The sequence below is a fragment of the Stegostoma tigrinum genome, chromosome 35 (genome assembly GCF_030684315.1).
Source record: "Stegostoma tigrinum isolate sSteTig4 chromosome 35, sSteTig4.hap1, whole genome shotgun sequence".
Classification (NCBI taxonomy): domain Eukaryota; kingdom Metazoa; phylum Chordata; class Chondrichthyes; order Orectolobiformes; family Stegostomatidae; genus Stegostoma; species Stegostoma tigrinum.
Window position 1 is genome coordinate 3,326,626 of NC_081388.1, and position 18,893 is coordinate 3,345,518.

The 18,893-nt window shown below is 42.6% G+C and overlaps 1 protein-coding gene across 1 annotated transcript in view; it reads left to right on the forward strand.

Moving 5' to 3' along the window:
* Nucleotides 1–7,141, forward strand: part of LOC125447584 (CD209 antigen-like protein C) — a 30,944-nt gene extending 23,803 nt beyond the window's left edge. Inside the window, exon 8 of the mRNA XM_059639944.1 lies at nucleotides 909–7,141. Within this exon, the coding sequence (XP_059495927.1) occupies nucleotides 909–1,062 (154 nt within the window). The 3' untranslated portion in view covers nucleotides 1,063–7,141. The remainder of the gene's footprint in view (nucleotides 1–908) is intronic.
* Nucleotides 7,142–18,893: the final 11,752 nt, after the last annotated feature.

Below are 18,893 nucleotides of genomic sequence, written 5' to 3' on the forward strand. Positions count from 1 at the left end.
ATTAATTGAGGATATCTGGACAGCATGGGCGCACTGGACAAAAGGGTTTGTTTCTGTGCACAAGATTTCTATGACTCTATGACCTGCCCAGATGCTGAAATATCTCAAAATCAAAATTGGAAAGCAAAGATGATTTTCTACTTTTCTTTTCTATCTTTGCCAATAATCTGTTTTCCTGATTTGTTTATCTATGCGCTCATGTGTGTGTGCATAAGGAGGAGTTTATAATGGATTTGAGTTTTATTTAGTGCTGTTATATACCAAACGTTTATATCTGTTTATTTGTAGCGGTGGTCTAAGTACTTACATCAAATAAAGATTCTTATTAGCACAGAACTCATGCCTTAAATCAACCTTCATTGGAAAGTCAGGGATATTGAAGTACTATGTGTATCTTAAAAATACTTGAACATTTGGCATGATCCTGGGAATAAAGGGACTCAATTTATGGCACACCACTTCAGTTTGGAGGCATGTCCAGGATTTGAGTTAGATTTGCTTTCAATGTGATTGGATCAGTTTGAAAACAGAGACAATGAGGATTTGAGTGGGATTCGCTGAACAACAGAAGTTAAGGAAAACACAAAGTCCTGTGCTGTATTTAATGTACGGGACTAGAAATAGCTAGTAATTTCCTGTTGGTGGAAGTGGCATCATTGGCAGTCTGAATGCAATTTCAAAACCAAGGTTAATTGATTTTGGTGGGTAAGTTACAAGTGACGTGTAAGTGAATGCTGGTACTAGAGAAACACACAGATAATTCCTTATCCACAAGTGCATTCACCATCATCTGTTTGCAAAGTGACAGAAAAATTAACATTTAATTTATGTCCCTGAAATAAGGCACTTATGCTGCATTTCATGTCCAACAGTCCATTCATCTTGTTCTGTTCCCTCTCCTTATTCAGGTATTGGGGGAGTGACCAGCCCAATGGTAAAGACCAACAAGGAGAAAATGAAAACTGTGCTGTGACTTCGAAAAATGCAGGATGGCACGATTGGCCCTGCAGTTCACTTCACTACTCGATCTGTGAAAAATCAGCACAGTGTTGCTTTCTTTAATATTACAGAAAATGAGCGTTGAACCTCTTTAAGTCTATAAATCAGTCCATGTACATTATCGAGGTGCCCAGAAGCTGCGATTGGAGCTGTGCGTGTGTGTAACTGGGGATGTCTCCTCACCCTCCTCCTCCTGCTTGGGTCTCAAACTGCCCTAAAGTCCACCGAGCATGCTCAGACTTGTTCCTCTGGTTTCACTTTTCCTCCCAAATCAGAAGCACAGAACTGGGAAATTCCATCATTCCACAAACTTGACCATTGACATAGAAACTGAATTAGACTAGTCATATAAATACTGTGGCAGTAACAATAGGTCAGTGACTAGGAATGTTGCAGAGAGCAGCTTGCCTCCAGACTCCTCAAAGCCTGTCCACCATCTACAAAGCACAAGTCAGGAGTGTGACAGAATAATCCCCACTTCCCGGAATGGAAGCAGCTCCAACAACACTCAAGAAGCTTGACATTATCCAGGCCAAAGCCTGATTGACACCAAACCCAACATCGACAACATTCACAACCTTCACCATTGGCACACATTGGCAGCTGTATGTCCCATCTACACAATGCACTGCAGAAATTTACCAAAGCTCCTCTTATTGCACCTTCCAAACCAATGTCCTCCATTATCGAGAAGAACAAGTGTATCGAATACATGGAAACACCACCAACAGCAAGTGCCCCTCCAAGCCACTCCCTCTCTGGACTTGGAAATATAGCACTGATCCTTCAATGTTATAGATTCATAGAGACCTACAGCACAGAGAAATGCCCCAAGATTCCGTGTCAGGAAAATTGGTTGGGCCTTTAAGATAAATATCAGGATAATGTTGTTCATTTAGAGCTTTGTGAATTCTGTGCTGCAGGGTGGGGTTAGTTTATTTTGTTGAAAATTTTCAAGGCAGATATTTCATTGGCAGACATTCTGGAGATCAAGCGTTATGGGAGAAAAAATGCTTTGGGTGTAGAAGTTCATCCATTGGTAATTAAAATGTTGGAGGATTAAGAGGCTTAATAGTGTATTCTTCCTCCAATATCTTATGTTCTGACTTTAGACTGTTCATTTACGGGTTGGGTGGTAATCAAAGGATATAACTTGAAAGTCATTGGTAAAGAAGCCAGTGACGAGAGGATGAAAGCTCCTTTCTTACTCATCAGTTTGTTGTTAATGTGAATGTGTGCAAGGGCTGTGCGAGCAAAAATTAAGTTTAAAAGTGCCACTTTCTAGCCAGAGAGGGAAAGGCATGGAGGGAAGAGTGGGTCAAACTGGAAAGTTCTTTCAGGGTTTCATCACAAAGGAGCCGTGAAGATTGATAGCACAGAAGAAAGCCCTTCAACCCATTGAGCCTGCGCAAGTAAATTTCTCTGTTGCCTTGTAGGCATTGGCAAGAGGATGCAAATCCTGGAATTTCCTCCCAAGGGCACTGTGGATATCGTCACAACACATGGATAAAAGACAGCATTTCCTTCTGAAATTTGGGATGGGCAATAAATGCTGATCCCGCCATTTATGATCACATCCTGTGAGAGAATTTAAGAAAAATAGGAGAGTGCCTGTCAAGTAGCATGTTTTGTTCCAAGAGTGTGGGTGTGGGCACATGTTGGGGTGTGTGGGTGAGCTGGGTGCTGGCGTTGCTCATGACATTGGTGTCATAAGTTGTCAGTTGGGCAGAGATTTTGGTAAAATGCTGGCCTTAGTGCCTTAGCACTCAGTTGAAGATTTACAAAAGGCACAAAATGAAGAAAGACCCCCTGGTCCTCGTGCTTATGTACACTCAACACCTACACAGTCCCCACATGCCAACATCAGGTCCTCAACTCATTCCAGCATAATCTCCCATCATCTCCATCTCACTCTGTTACCCTTTAATCTTCTCCACTGCCCCAATAACCACTATGCCAACTTAATGTCAACTCCTCAAACCCATATGCCCCTCGCCAAAACCGTTTCTCCTCCATGCTGCCACATTCAGTTGTGATAAAACTATGGCTTTAAGAGGTGTATTTTGTCCTGGGTTTGTTTCTTTTTTTATGAAGAGAGCTTGAGACAGTGGTATTGAGTGGTCTGTTCCAAGCCAATGCATAAAACAGCTTGTGAGGCTTTTTTTAAAAGCACTGTTGGAACAACAGATGCAGCATGAATGGGTGGAGTCAGGCTTTTACAGAACCCGAGTTTGAGTTGAGCTTTCAGCTATTGTTGGGGCTTTGAAGTTGGTTGTGGAAGCAGCTACATCTCTATCTGCTGTCAGAATCACACGTGACACAATGTGTTTTACTGAATTTGCTTTTGTCAAAGGTGTGTTTATGGGATGTTAGTCTGTTGGAACAGATACTGTTTAGAAGCTAAATAATCTATTATTCTGAGAAGTTTTCCAAGAGAGTTAAAGTTACAACAATTCTTCTTTCTTTCGTTTGATTTTTTAAGTGCAGATTAAGAACAAAGTATGCTTTTCTTAAAGATAATTAGTATAACCAATCAAGTTCTATCTCGAAAACAGCACCCTAATTTTTATTAAGATAGAAGTTCGGGTTTAGGCTATCTCCTTCATACATTTGAAGGGGTTTTGAACTGCTCCATAACACTGCAAACTGAATGAGTAGAATCTTTCCCCTTCCAGGATAGAGCAGAGTTGAAGTGAAATATGTGGAAGAAACTCAAGTGAATGGCACCCTGCACACCCAACTTGATCAACTTGTGATCACCTCCACTGGCTTCACTCTACCAAGAGGACATGACACAGACAGTGTTCTCATTGAAAGGAATCTCAGTGACCTCAGTGCTTGGAAACAGCGTGATGTTGCTCAGGTCACGAGCAGCAGCTGAGAACGAGCAAGGCACACTCCAGCTGATCACCACACTCACTCTCACAGCCATTGACGATGGTATCCTGGCCCTGCCCTAAAGTTGTGCTGGCAGCAGTTGACAGATTTCAGTCAAGCACAGAAGTCACAAACATTGATTTTTTGCTCAGGTTTGGGTGGGAGAATGGCTGTCTGAGCACCCTGAGGCGATAAGTTTGAGTTCACCCAGATTAAATTCAAGAGCGAGAGGCTCATGGGTCATCACTGCTCCAGAACATGAACAGAAAACCAGGCTGATCCAGGATCTGTAGCACTGAGGCAGTTCTGCTCTGAAAGAGGTGCCATCTTTAGGATGAGTCATTAACCAGATCCTCTTCTGATCTGTGAAGTGGATGTGAAAGATGTCACCGTGCTATGGGCAGGGGAGCTAGGGATCTCTCATCAAGGATTTAGCCATTATTTAAACTCTGGGGCAATACCCTTAAAAGCAAACCATTTGGTCTTTTTTACACTCGTTTGCATAACATTGTATTCATTCTATGATAGCAAAGCCAAGGACACTACATTTTATAAACAATTCTCTTCACCTGTCCTGCCACCTTCAGTCATCTGTGCACATCGACACCCAGGCTCCTCAGGTCTTCTACGCTGAGCAAGGAGTACTCTCTACCTGCCTGGATAGTTTTTACACCAAAACCCTTCCAAACCGGCTACCTCTTCCACCCAAAACGACAAAGACAGCAAATATTTGGGAACACCTTCATTGACAAGTTCCCCTCTAATTCACTCATCATTCTGACTCTTCGTTTTCACCAATGGGACAAAATCCTGAATTTTTCCTACGGCAACACAGTGGGTGTCCCCAAATCAGATGACTGCAGGCATTCACGAGGAAGGTTATTTCTACCTCCTCAAAGGCGATTGGCGATGGCTAACAAACAATTGTCTTGCCCGAAAAACCAGTGAGAGAGTAATTTTGATACATATGACCACTGACAAAAATTTGTAGGTGTGGTGTGACATTTTTATAGGCATTTTCCATTCTAAATGTGGACAGAGAAATTTACAATTGGAAATTTATAAAAAGAAACCAAGTACATAATTTTCTTAAATACAAACTAAGTCCTGGCCCAATCTCCGTGAAATAATAGTTGAGTTCAAGTCTTTTGTGTGTGATCCCACACAGTCAGTTCATTTTAAAATATTAGGATGATGATAGGTATTTGCTTTGACTATTCATTTTATGACAGAGCTTTATGAGCAACAACACAGATGAGGATAACTGGTTCGGACCCCATGCCCTTGATGCAAAAAGACAATGAACGCGGGTTGACAGGGAAAGCATAAAAACCAGAACAACCTGAGTTAAAAACTGCTGCGTGGTCACTCTTTATTCCAACTCTTTGGCCTTGCTACCTATAGCAGTATGAATAAAAGGAGTAGCCTCTGTTGCAAGGCTGATTTAACAATGACCTCGGGAGATAATTACTCCGAGTCAGTTTTGCAATTTCTTCTTTGGGGACGGGATATGGTCACAAGTCATCACTGTGTCTCTGAACAAGATAGTGACAAAGAAATGTAGAGATAACAAGGTGTAGTGCTGGATGAACACAGCATGCCAAGCAGCATCAAAGGAAATCTGATGTTTCGGGTCTGGACTTTTCCTGCTCTTCTGACGCTGCTTGGCCTGTTGTGTTCATCCAGCTCTACACCTTCTTAGCTCAGATTCCCCAGCATCAGCAGTTGCTACTATCTCTGAACAAAGAAATGTAGACCATTTTCCTGTTCTAACCGCTTAGTGACGATCTCTTGCTGGGAGGGGTGGGTGCCTGACCTGCTTGTGAAGCCACAAACACTTACTTTTTAAGTTTGTACATGATCTCGTGAGTGTGGAAACCAACAGCAATGACTCACAGAACTTTATTCAGGCAAAAACCAGTTCCTGCAGGCAAGTCACTGAGAAAGTCAGAACAGAATGTGCAAACTGAGATAGAGCTGGGATAATTAATCACCAACAGGGGACACAGGACATCCTGCCCGTTCCAGTGTTTTGAAAGGTTATTCAGTCAAGACCCACTCTCCTGCAAAGTCTCTCCTTTTATCTACTGGGGAACACTTACTTCAGGAAAGGAGAGATACAGATGTTTTTCAGATTTCTTGGGGTAAAAAGTACAGTGCAATGTAACCTGATTACATATTGCTGCAACAAGGGTTAGCACATGTGATTTTTCCAAAGTCAGGATCCAGCACAAGCAGATTATTATTCAAAGCTTGTAAATACTCTCCTGACGTTACCCTGTTCCAAAAACATGAACTGAATCAAACTGGATAATGGCTGGTATCTTAAGCAAATCCAATTGAATCCTGTTCATTCAATGTAAAAAAGGCATGGTTTGGGACAAGAACATACTGTCCAGATGGAGAGGGCCCTCACCATGCAGAATTAATGCTCCCTGTGCTGTGAAAGTCCCTGGGATCCCCCCATGCTAACAGTGCAGTAGCAATAATGGTGATTAAGTTGGAGGTTGCCAAGGAGACCAGGACTTGTTATGTACAGATGTCTCAGAGGGTTGTGAGACTGAGGGAGTTTACAAAGATAGACAGGACAGAACCATGAATGGATTTGTAAACCAGTAAAAACTATTTTAAATTCAAAGAATTACTTGCCCAGGATGCATTGCAAGTCATTGAACACAAGGGTGGTGGGTGATTAGAATCTGGTGCCAATTAGGAAATAGGGAGCAAATGGTTGAATGACTGAAGTTGACAGAGGCCAGAATGTGAGAGGCCTGAGAGGTCAGTGTTGGAACAGTGACATCAACAACTAATTCTGAGGCAGAAACAAAATATGAAGATATTATTAAGGAGAAAATAAGCAATCTTAGTGAAGTTATGGATAATGTGCCAGGGGAACATTTTGACCTTCCTTGAGAAGGATGTTTGATGCCAATTTGTTTTAACCTTTCAGTTAACAGATGGCATCTCTGACAGTACGGCTCATCCTCAAGCTTTACAATGGGAGCCCAGATATTGTGTTTACATCTCTGGAGTACAACTTGAACCATCTGACCTCTGGGCAAGTTACTAATAACTCAACAAAATGGAAATATTTGCTCAAATACAAACTTTTCAAATTTCTTTTGACCTATTCTGGGATTTCAGGCCCTTCATTCAGCTTCACCTGAGCATATCAGGGAATTTCGAACTAGCTTGGCTCACCATTACAAAATCATTCTAATATGTATCTTGATGTTTCTGAAGTGAATAAAGCAATAAATCAATATTTTTGATATCTGTTTGATTTTCCTGCCATTCTCAACATTACAGGTTGTAGGAAACTGGAGAATCTAGTAATGAAGGAGGAGTAGGAGAGAGTGTTCCAACACAAAAGGAGGGAAGATGGAATGATGTGCCTTGCACCTTAAGTTTCAGATGGATATGTGAACGTGACTTTGTTGAAGGTGATGAACGAAATTGCAATATCAATGAAAACTCCAAGTGAGGAAAGATGGATAGGGGAAGGAGCATAGGAACATCGGAATTACAAGCAGGAGATGGCAATTCAGCTCTCTGAGGCCACTCTGCCATTGAACATGATCATGGCTGATCCTATCCTGGTATCTTCTCCACTCTCCTGCCTGCTCCCCAAGGCCCTTTATTCCACTGTTAATCAGAAACATTTCTACTTCTTACTTGAATCTGTTGATTCGTTGTACCTCTACTGCACTCTGAAGTAGCCAGTTCTCTGGTTGGCTCCGTGACATGTTGCTTTAAGAAACAATCCTCAAACACAGTATGAACCGTTCATCAAGGCTGCCCTTACCAAGGTGATGGATCCAGTCAGTGAGCATGTTCAAATCACCCAAATTATTTCTGTGCCCTTCTCACGAACCTTCATTATTTCCTGATTAAGACTATGCCGTACATCAGAAATACTGTTCAGGAGCCTGTGAATTATACCTACCAAGGGGTTTCTTCCCTTTCTTTTTATTACTAATCGGACTGCTTCATGCAGTTTGGTCCCAAGAGCCAATATCACTTCTTAATACAGCCTTGATGCCGCCCTCAATCAATTCAGCACTTCCACCTTTTGCATCTCTTTGTCTATTCTATCGGAATATTGAATCCCCTTGAAGATTTACCTCCCAATCCTGATTTTCCTGCCAACATGTTTTAGTAATCTCCACAAGGTCAGACCCATTTGTATCTGTTTTTTCTGTCAGCCCGTCAACTTTATGACAAATACTGCATTCATTTAGGTACAGGCTTTTTACATAGGTTCGACTGATTCGTCTCCCTGTTCTCATATTTTCTGTGCACAATACTTTCCACACTATCCAACCTTGTTGAAAAATCCCTGATAACACACAGTCTCATCTATATCACTTACCCCCAATTTATTACTCACATTTTGGTCTTTTAGGATTTCTTGCCTCAATACAGTCGTGCAGCTGGTCCTGCCTGTTTGTCTTATTAATCTCTAGGTCTTGCTCACTTCCTGACCTACTGCTTTGGTTCCAACCCTTGCCCCTCGATCCCGGCTTTATTTGTTTAAATTCACCCAAGTTGCACGAACAAGCCTCCCGATCACGATGCAGTTAAGATCTGACCTGTACTTTTGGTACATGTCCCAACTGCTTTGGAATCGATCTAAATGATCCAAAAATCTGCAAGACTCCCCCCAACCACTTCCATGAGCTCCTTATCCACACGTTATGCTAAACTATCTTCCTATTCCTTGCCTCACTACCACCTGGCCTGAGGAGTAATCCTGAGATTATAACCCTGGAGATCCTGATTTTCAATTGAAAGGTGAGCTCCCTGAACTCTCCTTGCAGTACCTCATCACTCTTCCTGCCTATGTCCTTGGTACCAATGTGTGTGGGAGGGAATGGAAGGGGCTATATGGTGGGTAAAAGGGGAGCTGTGAAGGGAAAGGAATGGGGGAGGGGAGTGAGAATGCACTCCAAAGGCCAGAATCACACCTTGCACACAGGAGGATGGCTAAACTTTACTGCAAAAGTTAAATAGGGATTTACTGAGGGGGTTGCAGATAGATTTTGACATTCAAAGTCAGTGCAATTCTCCGGGTGGATCAAGGGCTGTAGGGAAAACACAGGAAAGTGAACGTGACGAATGTTGGATCAACCATAATCCCAGTGAATGATGGAGAATGTTGGAGGGGCCAACTGGCCTCCCTGTTCCCATTTCTTACACTCTTATGATGGTCTTATGGATTGTTATGCATCATAAGTGTTAGTGCCAGCAGAAACCTCCAGTCAAGTCTTGGAAACCAGAAGCAATTAAGAGTCAGAGGGAACAGATACTGATAAGGAGTGGAGCAAAGAGGGTGAGGCCTAATCAGCCAAGAATACCCTGAAGGTGCCACTGTCTAGGTGAATGAAGATATGTATCTCGGACCTGGACACATGTTTTTCCATGATTACCTTGCAATTGCACGTTTTGAAAAAATATGTGAGACAATGAAAATTTAGCAAGAAGGTGGATATGTTTTCATGCTTTGACTTCAGTTACTTAGCAGAACACGCAAAGCAAAATTAGACTTGCAGAAGTAGCCAATCAAGCACTACGAGGTCCCTTTGAGTACAAAAGAGGAATTGCTACCTATTTGCAAGGTATGCTTGGTAACGTTACCAATACTCTACAAGAAGTGATTTGGCTGGTGCTGAGAGATATTTTGGCCATCTCAAGGCTCATTTACAAAACAGTTAAGATATGTGTGGCCGAGGAGGGCTTCCTCTTGGCATGGAGCATGTTTGGGAGAGTGAGCAGAGATCAAAGGGATTCCAGAAGTAGCAGTGAGAAGGACTGGGGGAACTGTCTTCGCAGGACAGTAACGTGTCAGAGGAATTTAGAGGGAATATCTGTTGTAAGGTCTGCTGTGTAATCAGAGTAAATATGTTGCCCTGGACTGAAATGACAAAGAACTGTTGTAAAACCAGTGTTTGAAATGGTGCTATATGAGTGAAAGGATATGACATGACCCCTCTGCTGAGCATCATTGAAATGACTGTTTGAACAAGGAGTAAATGAAGTTTGATCTGCAGATTTGCCAACATGCAGTTTTGCTTTTGCTGCTGATACAAATGGCATGAAGAGAACCTCCATAACACTTTCCCTCAAATTTCACTCATCCCCATAAAATGTAAACATTTTCAGTAAGGGCCAAATATTTTTATTTTGCTTTGAATGCAAGGATAAAGGGCTGTTCTTCAAAAGGCAGGGCTTGAGCAGGATGGCTCACATAATTTCATTCCAGAGATAGATAACTGAACTGTCAGGCTCAATTCTGGTCTCGTTGCTATAAGGAGACTTGCAAAGGTGCAGAAAAGATTGACCTGGATGTTGCCAGGATTGGCGAGTTTGAGCTACAGGGAGAGGCTGGACAGGCTGAGGTTATTTTCCTGGGGCTTCCAAGGCTGAGGGGTGATGGTAATGAAGCTTATAAAATCATGAGGTGCACGCATCGAGTAAAGAGACAAGGTCATTTCCCCAGCATAGGGGAGCCCAAAACGAGAGGGTATGAGTTTAAGTTTAGAGGGGAAAGATTTAAAAGGGACTTAAGGGGTGACTTTTTCACACCGAAGGTGGTGCGTGTATGGAATGAGCTGCCAGAGGAAGTGGTGGAGGCTGAGATAATAACAATACTTGAAAGGCACCTGGATAGGTCTATGAATAGGAAATTATTGACGGGATATCGTCAAAATGGTGGCAAATGGGACTAGATTAATTTGGGATATCTGGACAGCATGGGCGCACTGGACAAAAGGGTTTGTTTCTGTGTGGTACATCTATTTGACTCTATGACCTGCGCAGCCACTTAAATCACCTCAAAATGAAAATTGGAAAGCAAAGATGATTTTCTGCTTTTCAATCTTTGCCAATAATCTGTTTTCCTGATTTGTTTAATCTGTGCGCACATGTGTGTGTGCATAAGGAGGAGTTTGTAATGGCTTTGCGTTTTACTTCGTGCTGTTATATGCCAAAAGTTTACATCTGTTTACCTGTTGCTGTGGTCTAAGTACTTACAACAAATAAAGATTCTTATTAGCACAGAACTCATGCCTTAAATCAACCTTCATTGGAAAGTCAGGGATATTGAAGTACTATGTGTATCTTAAAAATACTTGAACATTTAGCGTGAATCTGGGAATAAAGGGGCTCTATTTACGGAGCACCACTTCAGTTTGTAGGCATGTCCAGGATTTGAGTTAGATTTGATTTGAATCTAATTGGCTTGGTTTGGAAACAGACACAATGAGGATTTGAGTGTGATTTGCTAAACAACACAAGTGAACAAAGTTCTGCACTGCACTTAATGTATGGCACGAGAAACAGCCAATAATTTCCTGTGGGGGGCAGTGTCATCATTGGCAGTCTAAATGCAATTTCAAAACCAAGGTTTATTGATTTTGGTGGATAAGTTGAAGATGGTGAGGATGTCTATGAGCGTGTCTCCACTTTCCCATCGAAACATCAATGCTGAGCGCCCTCCAACCTTCTGTTTCTTACAAGTGACGTGTAAGTGAATGCTGACACTAGCGAAGCACACAGAAACTTCCTTATCCACAGGTGAAATCACCATCATCTGTTGTCAAAGTGACAGATAAATTAACAATTAATTTCTCTCCCTGAAATAAGGCACTTATGCTGCATTTCATGTCCAACAGTCCATTCATCTTGTTCTGTTCCCTCTCCTTATTCAGGTATTGGGGGAGTGACCAGCCCAATGGTAAAGACCAACAAGGAGAAAATGAAAACTGTGCTGTGACTTCGAAAAATGCAGGATGGCACGATTGGCCCTGCAGTTCACTTCACTACTCGATCTGTGAAAAATCAGCACAGTGTTGCTTTCTTTAATATTACAGAAAATGAGCGTTGAACCTCTTTAAGTCTATAAATCAGTCCATGTACATTATCGAGGTGCCCAGAAGCTGCGATTGAAGCTGTGCGTGTGTGTTACTGGGGATGTCCACTCACCCTCCTCCTCCTGCTTCTGTCTCAAACTGCCCTAAAGCCCACCGAGCATGCTCAGACTTGTTCCTCTGGTTTCACTTTTCCTCCCAAATCAGAAGCACAGAACTGGGAAATTCCATCATTCCACAAACTTGACCATTGACATAGAAACTGAATTAGACTAGTCATATAAATACTGTGGCAGTAACAATAGGTCAGTGACTAGGAATGTTGCAGAGAGCAGCTTGCCTCCAGACTCCTCAAAGCCTGTCCACCATCTACAAAGCACAAGTCAGGAATGTGACGGAATAATCCCCACTTCCCGGAATGGAAGCAGCTCCAACAAAACTCAAGAACCTTGACATTATCCAGGCCAAAGCCTGATTGACACCAAACCCAACATTCACAACATTCATGGCCTTCACCATTGGCACACATTGGCAGCTGTATGTCCCATCTACACAATGCACTGCAGAAATTTACCAAAGCTCCTCTTATTGCACCTTCCAAACCAACGTCCTCCATTATCGAGACGAACAAGTGTATCGAATACATGGAAACACCACCAACAGCAAGTGCCCCTCCATGCCACTCCCTCTCTGGACTTAGAAATATAGCACTGATCCTTCAATGTCATAGATTCAGAGAGATCTACAGCTCAGAGAAGTGCCCCAAGATTCCGTGTCAGGAAAATTGGTTGGGCCTTTAGGATAAATATCAGGATAACGTTGCTCATTCAGAGCTTTGTGAAATTTCTGCTGCAGGGTGGGGTTAGTTTATTTATTGAAAATGTTCAAGGCAGATATTTCATTGTCAGGCATCAGGAGATCAAGCACAATGGGGACTGGGTGAAAAAATGCTTTGAGTGTAGAAGTTTAGCCATTGGTATATTTAAAATGTTCGAAGGCTTAAGAGGCTTAATAGTGTATCCTTGCTCCAATATCTTATGTTCTGACTTTAGACTGTTCATTGACAGGTTGGGTGTTAACCAAAGGATATAACTTGAAAGTCATTGGCAAAGAAGCCAGTGACAAGACGATGGAAGCTCCTTTCTTACTCATCAGTTTGTTGTTAATGTGAATGTGTGCAAGGGCTGTGCGAGCCAAAAATAAGTTAGAAAGGCCCACTTTCTAGCCAGAGAGGGAAAGGCATGGAGGGAAGAGTGGGTCAAACTGGAAAGTTCTTTCAGGGTTTCATCACATTGGAGTTGTGAAGATTGATAGCACAGAAGAAAGCCCTTCAGCCGATTAAGACTGCGCAAGTAAATTTCTCTGTCGCCTTGTACGCATTGGCAAGAGGATGCAAATCCTGGATTTACCTCCCAAGGGTACTTTGGGTATCCCTACACCACATGGGTTAAAGAGGGTAGCTCACAACCTCCCACTGCAGGGAAATTAGGGGTGGGCAATAAATGCAGGTCCTGCCATTTATGTTCACATCCTGTGAGAGAATTGAAGAAAAACATTTTGTTCCAAGAGTGTGGGTGTGGGCACATGTTGGGGTGTTTTGGTGGGCTGGGTGCCAGTGTTGCTGGTGACATAGGGAGTCATAAGTCGCCGTTTCGGCGGAGATTTGGGGAAAATGCTGGCCTCACTGCCTTAGCGCTTAGTTGAAGATTTACAAAAAGTACAAAACAAAGAAAAACCGTCTGGTCCTCGTGCTTGGGCCCCCTCAACACCTACATAGTCCCCACATGCCAACGTCAGCTCCTCTACTTATTCCAACATAATCTACCATAATCTCCATGTCACTCCATTGCCCTTTAAACTCCTCCAGTGCCCTTAATAACCACTAATGACAACTTAATGTCAACTCCTCAAAATTATATGCCCACACTAAAACATTTTCTCCTCCATGCTGCCACATTCTGTTGTGAGAAAGATGTACTTTGTCTTGGGTTTGTTTATTTTTTATGAAGAGAGCTTGAGACAGTGGTATTGAGTGGTCTGTTCCAAGCCAAACCAATCAACAGCTTGTCAGCCTTTTCAAAAAACAATGTTGGAACAACAGCTGCAGCATGAATTGGTGGAGTCAGGCTCTTACAGAACCTGGGTTTCAGAGGACCTTTCAGTAATTGTTGGGGCTTTGAAGTTGGTTGTGGAAGCAGCTACATCTCTATCTGCTGTCAGAATCACGCTTGAGACAATGTGTTTTACTGAATTTGCCTTTGTCAAAGGTGTGTTTTTGAATGTTACTCTGTTGGAATCGATACTCTTTAGAAGCTAAATAATCTGTTACTCTGTTAAGTTTTCCACTACAGTTAAAGGTACACCAATTCTGCTCACTTTTGTTTGTATTTTAACTGCAGATTAAGAATAAAGTGTGCTTTTCTAAAAGGCGATTATTATAACCAATCAAGTTCTATCTTGAAAACAGCACCATACTCTGGCCTTTTAATAAGATAGAACTTAGGGTTCATACGAACTCCTTCATACATTTGAAGGGGTTTTGATCTGCTCCATAACACTGCAAACTGAATGAGTAGAATCATTCCCCTTCCAGGATAAGAGCAGAGCTGAAGTGAAATATGTGGAAGAAACTCAAGTGAATGGCACCCTGCACACCACTTGATCAACTTGTGATCACCTCCACTGGCTTCACTCTACCAAGAGGACATGACACAGACAGTGTTCTCATTGAAAGGAATCTCAGTGACCTTGGTGCTTGGAAACAGCGTGCTGTTGCTCAGGTCACGAGCAGCAGCTGAGAAAGAGCGAGGCACACTCCAGCTGATCACCACACTCACTCTCACAGCCATTGACGACGGTATCATGGCCCTGCCCTAAGGTTGTGTTGGCAGCATTTGACAGATTTCAGTCAAGCACAGAAGTCACAAACATTGATTTTGCTCAGATTTGGGTGGGAGAATGGCTGTCCGAGCACCCTGAGGCGATAAGTTTGAGTTCACCCAGACTAAAATCAAGAGCGAGAGCTTCATGGGTCATCATTGCTCCAGAACATGAACAGATAACCAGACTGATCCAGGTTCTGCAGCACTGAGGCAGTGCTGCTCTGAAAGAGGCACCATCTTTAGAATGAGTCATTGACCAGAAGCCTCTTCTGATCTCAGAAGTGGACATGAAAGATATCACAGCGCCAATGGCAGGAGAGCTGGGAATCTCTCACCAATGTTTTAGCCATTATTTCAACTCTTTAGCAACACCATTAGATTAGATTAGATTCCCTACAGTGCAGAAACAGACACTTCGGCCCAACACCGCTCTTTGGAGCATCCCACCCAGACCCATTCCCCAATAACCCACACACCCTGAACACTACAGGCAATTTAGCATGGCCAATCCACCTAGCCTGCACATCTTAGGACCGTGGATGCGAACCGGAGCACCTGGAAGAAACGCGCGCAGAAAAGGGGAGAATGTGCAAACTCCGCACAGACAGTTGCCCGAGGCTGCAATCGAACCCGGGTCCCTGCCACTGTGAGGCTGCAGTGTTAACCACTGAGCCACCGTGCTGCCATTAGTAGCATTTCTCATTTGTTAGCAGAACATTGAAATACATACATTAGCTGACACACAGTGATATCTATAAATATATACCCTCTCATTCGTGATGCTTTCACAAGGAAATGCTATTCTCTATCTGTGCTATTCAGCCCACTCATGATATTGAAAACCTGCATGTGAATTGGCTATGCTAAATTGCCCATAGTGTCCAGCGATGTTTAGGTTAGGTTGGTGAGACATGGGAAATGTAGGGGGAGGAGAATGTGTCAGGTTGGGATGCTCTTTGGGGGGGTAGAGTGGACTTGCTGGGCCAAATGGCCAGTTCCCACACCGTATTAATTCTCTGATAACAAAGCCAAGGACACTACATTTTATCAACAATTCTCTCCACCTGTCCTGCCACCTTCAGTCATCTGTGCACATCGACACCCAGGCTCCTCAGGTCTTCTACGCTGAGCAAGGAGTACTCTCTACCTGCCTGAATAGTTTTTACACCAAAACCCTTCCAAACCGGCTACCTCTTCCACCCAAAACGACAAAGACAGCAAATATTTGGGAACACCATCATCGACAAGATCCCCTCTAATTCACTTATCATCCTGGCTCTTCCTTTTCACCAATGGGACAAAACCCTGAACTTCCCCTACGGCAGCACAGTGGGTGTCCCCAAATCAGATGACTGCAGGCATTCACGAGGAAGGTTATTTCTACCTCCTCAAAGGCGATTGGCGATGGCTAACAAACAATTGTCTTGCCCGAAAAACCAGTGAGAGAGTAATTTTGATACATGTGACCACTGACAAAAATTTGTAGGTGTGGTGTGACATTTTTATAGGCATTTTCCATTCTAAATGTGGACAGAGAAATTTACAATTGGAAATTTATAAAAAGAAACCAAGTACATAATTTTCTTAAATACAAACTAAGTCCTGGCCCGATCTCCGTGAAATAATAGTTGAGTTCAAGTCTTTTGTGTGTGATCCCACACAGTCAGTTCATTTTAAAATATTAGGATGATGATAGGTATTTGCTTTGACTATTCATTTTATGACAGAGCTTTATGAGCAACAACACAGATGAGGATAACTGGTTCGGACCCCATGCCCTTGATGCAAAAAGACAATGGACCCGGGTTGATAGGGAAAGCATAAAAACCAGAACAACCTGAGTTAAAAACTGCTGCGTGGTCACTCTTTATTCCAACTCTTTGGCCTTGCTACCTATAGCAGTATGAATAAAAGGAGTAGCCTCTGTTGCAAGGCTGATTTAACAATGACCTCGGGAGATAATTACTCCGAGTCAGTTTTGCAATTTCTTCTTTGGGGACGGGATATGGTCACAAGTCATCACTGTGTCTCTGAACAAGATAGTGACAAAGAAATGTAGAGATAACAAGGTGTAGTGCTGGATGAACACAGCAGGCCAAGCAGCATCAAAGGAAATCTGATGTTTCGGGTCTGGGCTTTTCCTGCTCCTCTGATGCTGCTTGGCCTGCGGTGTTCATCCAGCTCTACACCTTCTTAGCTCAGATTCCCCAGCATCAGCAGTTGCTACTATCTCTGAACAAAGAAATGTAGACCATTTTCCTGTTCTAACCGCTTAGTGACGATCTCTTGCTGGGAGGGGTGGGTGACCTGCCTGTGAAGCCACAAACACTTACACTTTAAGTTTGTACATGATCTCGTGAGTGTGGAAACCGACAGCAATGACTCACAGAACTTTATTCAGGCAAAAACCAGTTCCTGCAGGCAAGTCACTGAGAAAGTCAGAACAGAATGTGCAAACTGAGATAGAGTCGATCCTGCCCGTTCCAGTGTTTTGAAAAGTTATTCAGTCAAGACCCACTCTCCTGCAAAGTCTCTCCTTTTAACTACTGGGTAACACTTACTTCAGGAAAGGAGAGATACAGATGTTTTTCAGATTTCTTGGGGTAAAAAGTACAGTGCAATGTAACCTGATTACATATTGCTGCAACAAGGGTTAGCACATGTCATTTTTCCAAAGACAGGTTCCAGCACAAGCAAATTATTATTCAAAGCTTGTAAATACTCTCCCAATGTTACCCTGTCTCACAAACATGAACTGAATCAAACTGGATAATGGCTGGTACCTTAAACAAATCCAATTGAATCCTGTTCATTCAATGTGAAAAAAGCATAGTTTGGGACAAGAACATACTGTCCAGATGGAGAGGGCCCTCACCTTGCAGAATTAATGCTCCCTGTGCTGTGAAAGTCCCTGGGATCCCCCACGTTAACAGTGCAGTAGCAATAATGGTGATTAAGTTGGGGGTTGCTGGAGAGGCCAGAACTTGATATGTACAGATATCTCAGAGGGTTGTTAGACTGAGGGAGTTTACAAAGATAGACAGGACAGAACCATGAATGGATTTGTAAACCAGAAAAAAACTATTTTAAATTCAAAGAACTACTTGCCCAGGATGCCTTGCAAGTCATCGAGCGCAAGGGTGGTGGATGATTAGAATTTGGTGCCAGTTAGGAAATAGGGAGCAAACATTTTAGTGACTGCAGGTGACAGAGTGCAGAATGTGAGAGGCCTGAGAGGTCAGTGTTGGAACAGTTGCATCAAGAAATGCTTCTGAGACAGATGTAAAATGTGAAGATATTAATAATGAGAAAACAAGCAATCTTAGTGAAATTGTGGATAATGTGCCAGGGGAACATCTTGACCTTCCTTGAGAAGGATGCTTGATATCAATATGGTTTAACCTTTCAGTTAACAGATGGCATCTCTGACAGTACGGCTCATCCTCAAGCTTTACAATGGGAGCCCAGATATTGCTTTTACACCTCTGGAGTGCAACTTGAACCATCTGACCTCTGGGCAAAGTACTAATAACTGAACAAAATAGAAATATTTGCTCAAATACAAACTTTTCAAATTTCCTTTTGACCTAATCAATAAATAAAGCAATAAGTCAATACTCTTGATCTCTGTTTGATTTTCCTGCCATTCTCAACATTGCAGGTTCTAGGAAACTGCGGAACCAAATAATGAAGGAGGAGAAGAAGAGTGTTCCAACACAAAAGGAGGGAAGATGGAATGATGTGCCTTGCACCTTAAGTTTCAGATGGATATGTGAACGTGACTTTGTTGAAAGTGATGAAAGAAATTGCAACATCAATGAAAACTCCAAGTGAGGAAAGATGGATAGGGGAAGGAACATAGGAACATCGGAATTACAAGCAGGAGATGGCAATTCAGCTCTCTGAAGCCACTCTGCCATTGAACATGATCATGATGGATCTTGTCCTGGCATCTTCTCCACTTTCCTGCCTGCTCCCCAAGGCCCCTTATCCCACTGTTCATCAGAAACATTTCTATTTCTTCCTTGAATCTATTGATTGATTCTACTGCGACTGCACTCTGAAGTAACCAGTTCTCTGGTTGGCTCCGTGACATGTTGCTTTAAGAAACAATCCTCAAACACAGTATGAACCGTTCATCAAGGCTGCCCTTACCAAGGTGATGGATCCAGTCAGTGAGCATGTTCAAATCACCCAAATTATTTCTGTGCCCTTCTCACGAACCTTCATTATTTCCTGATTAAGACTATGCCGTACATCAGAAATA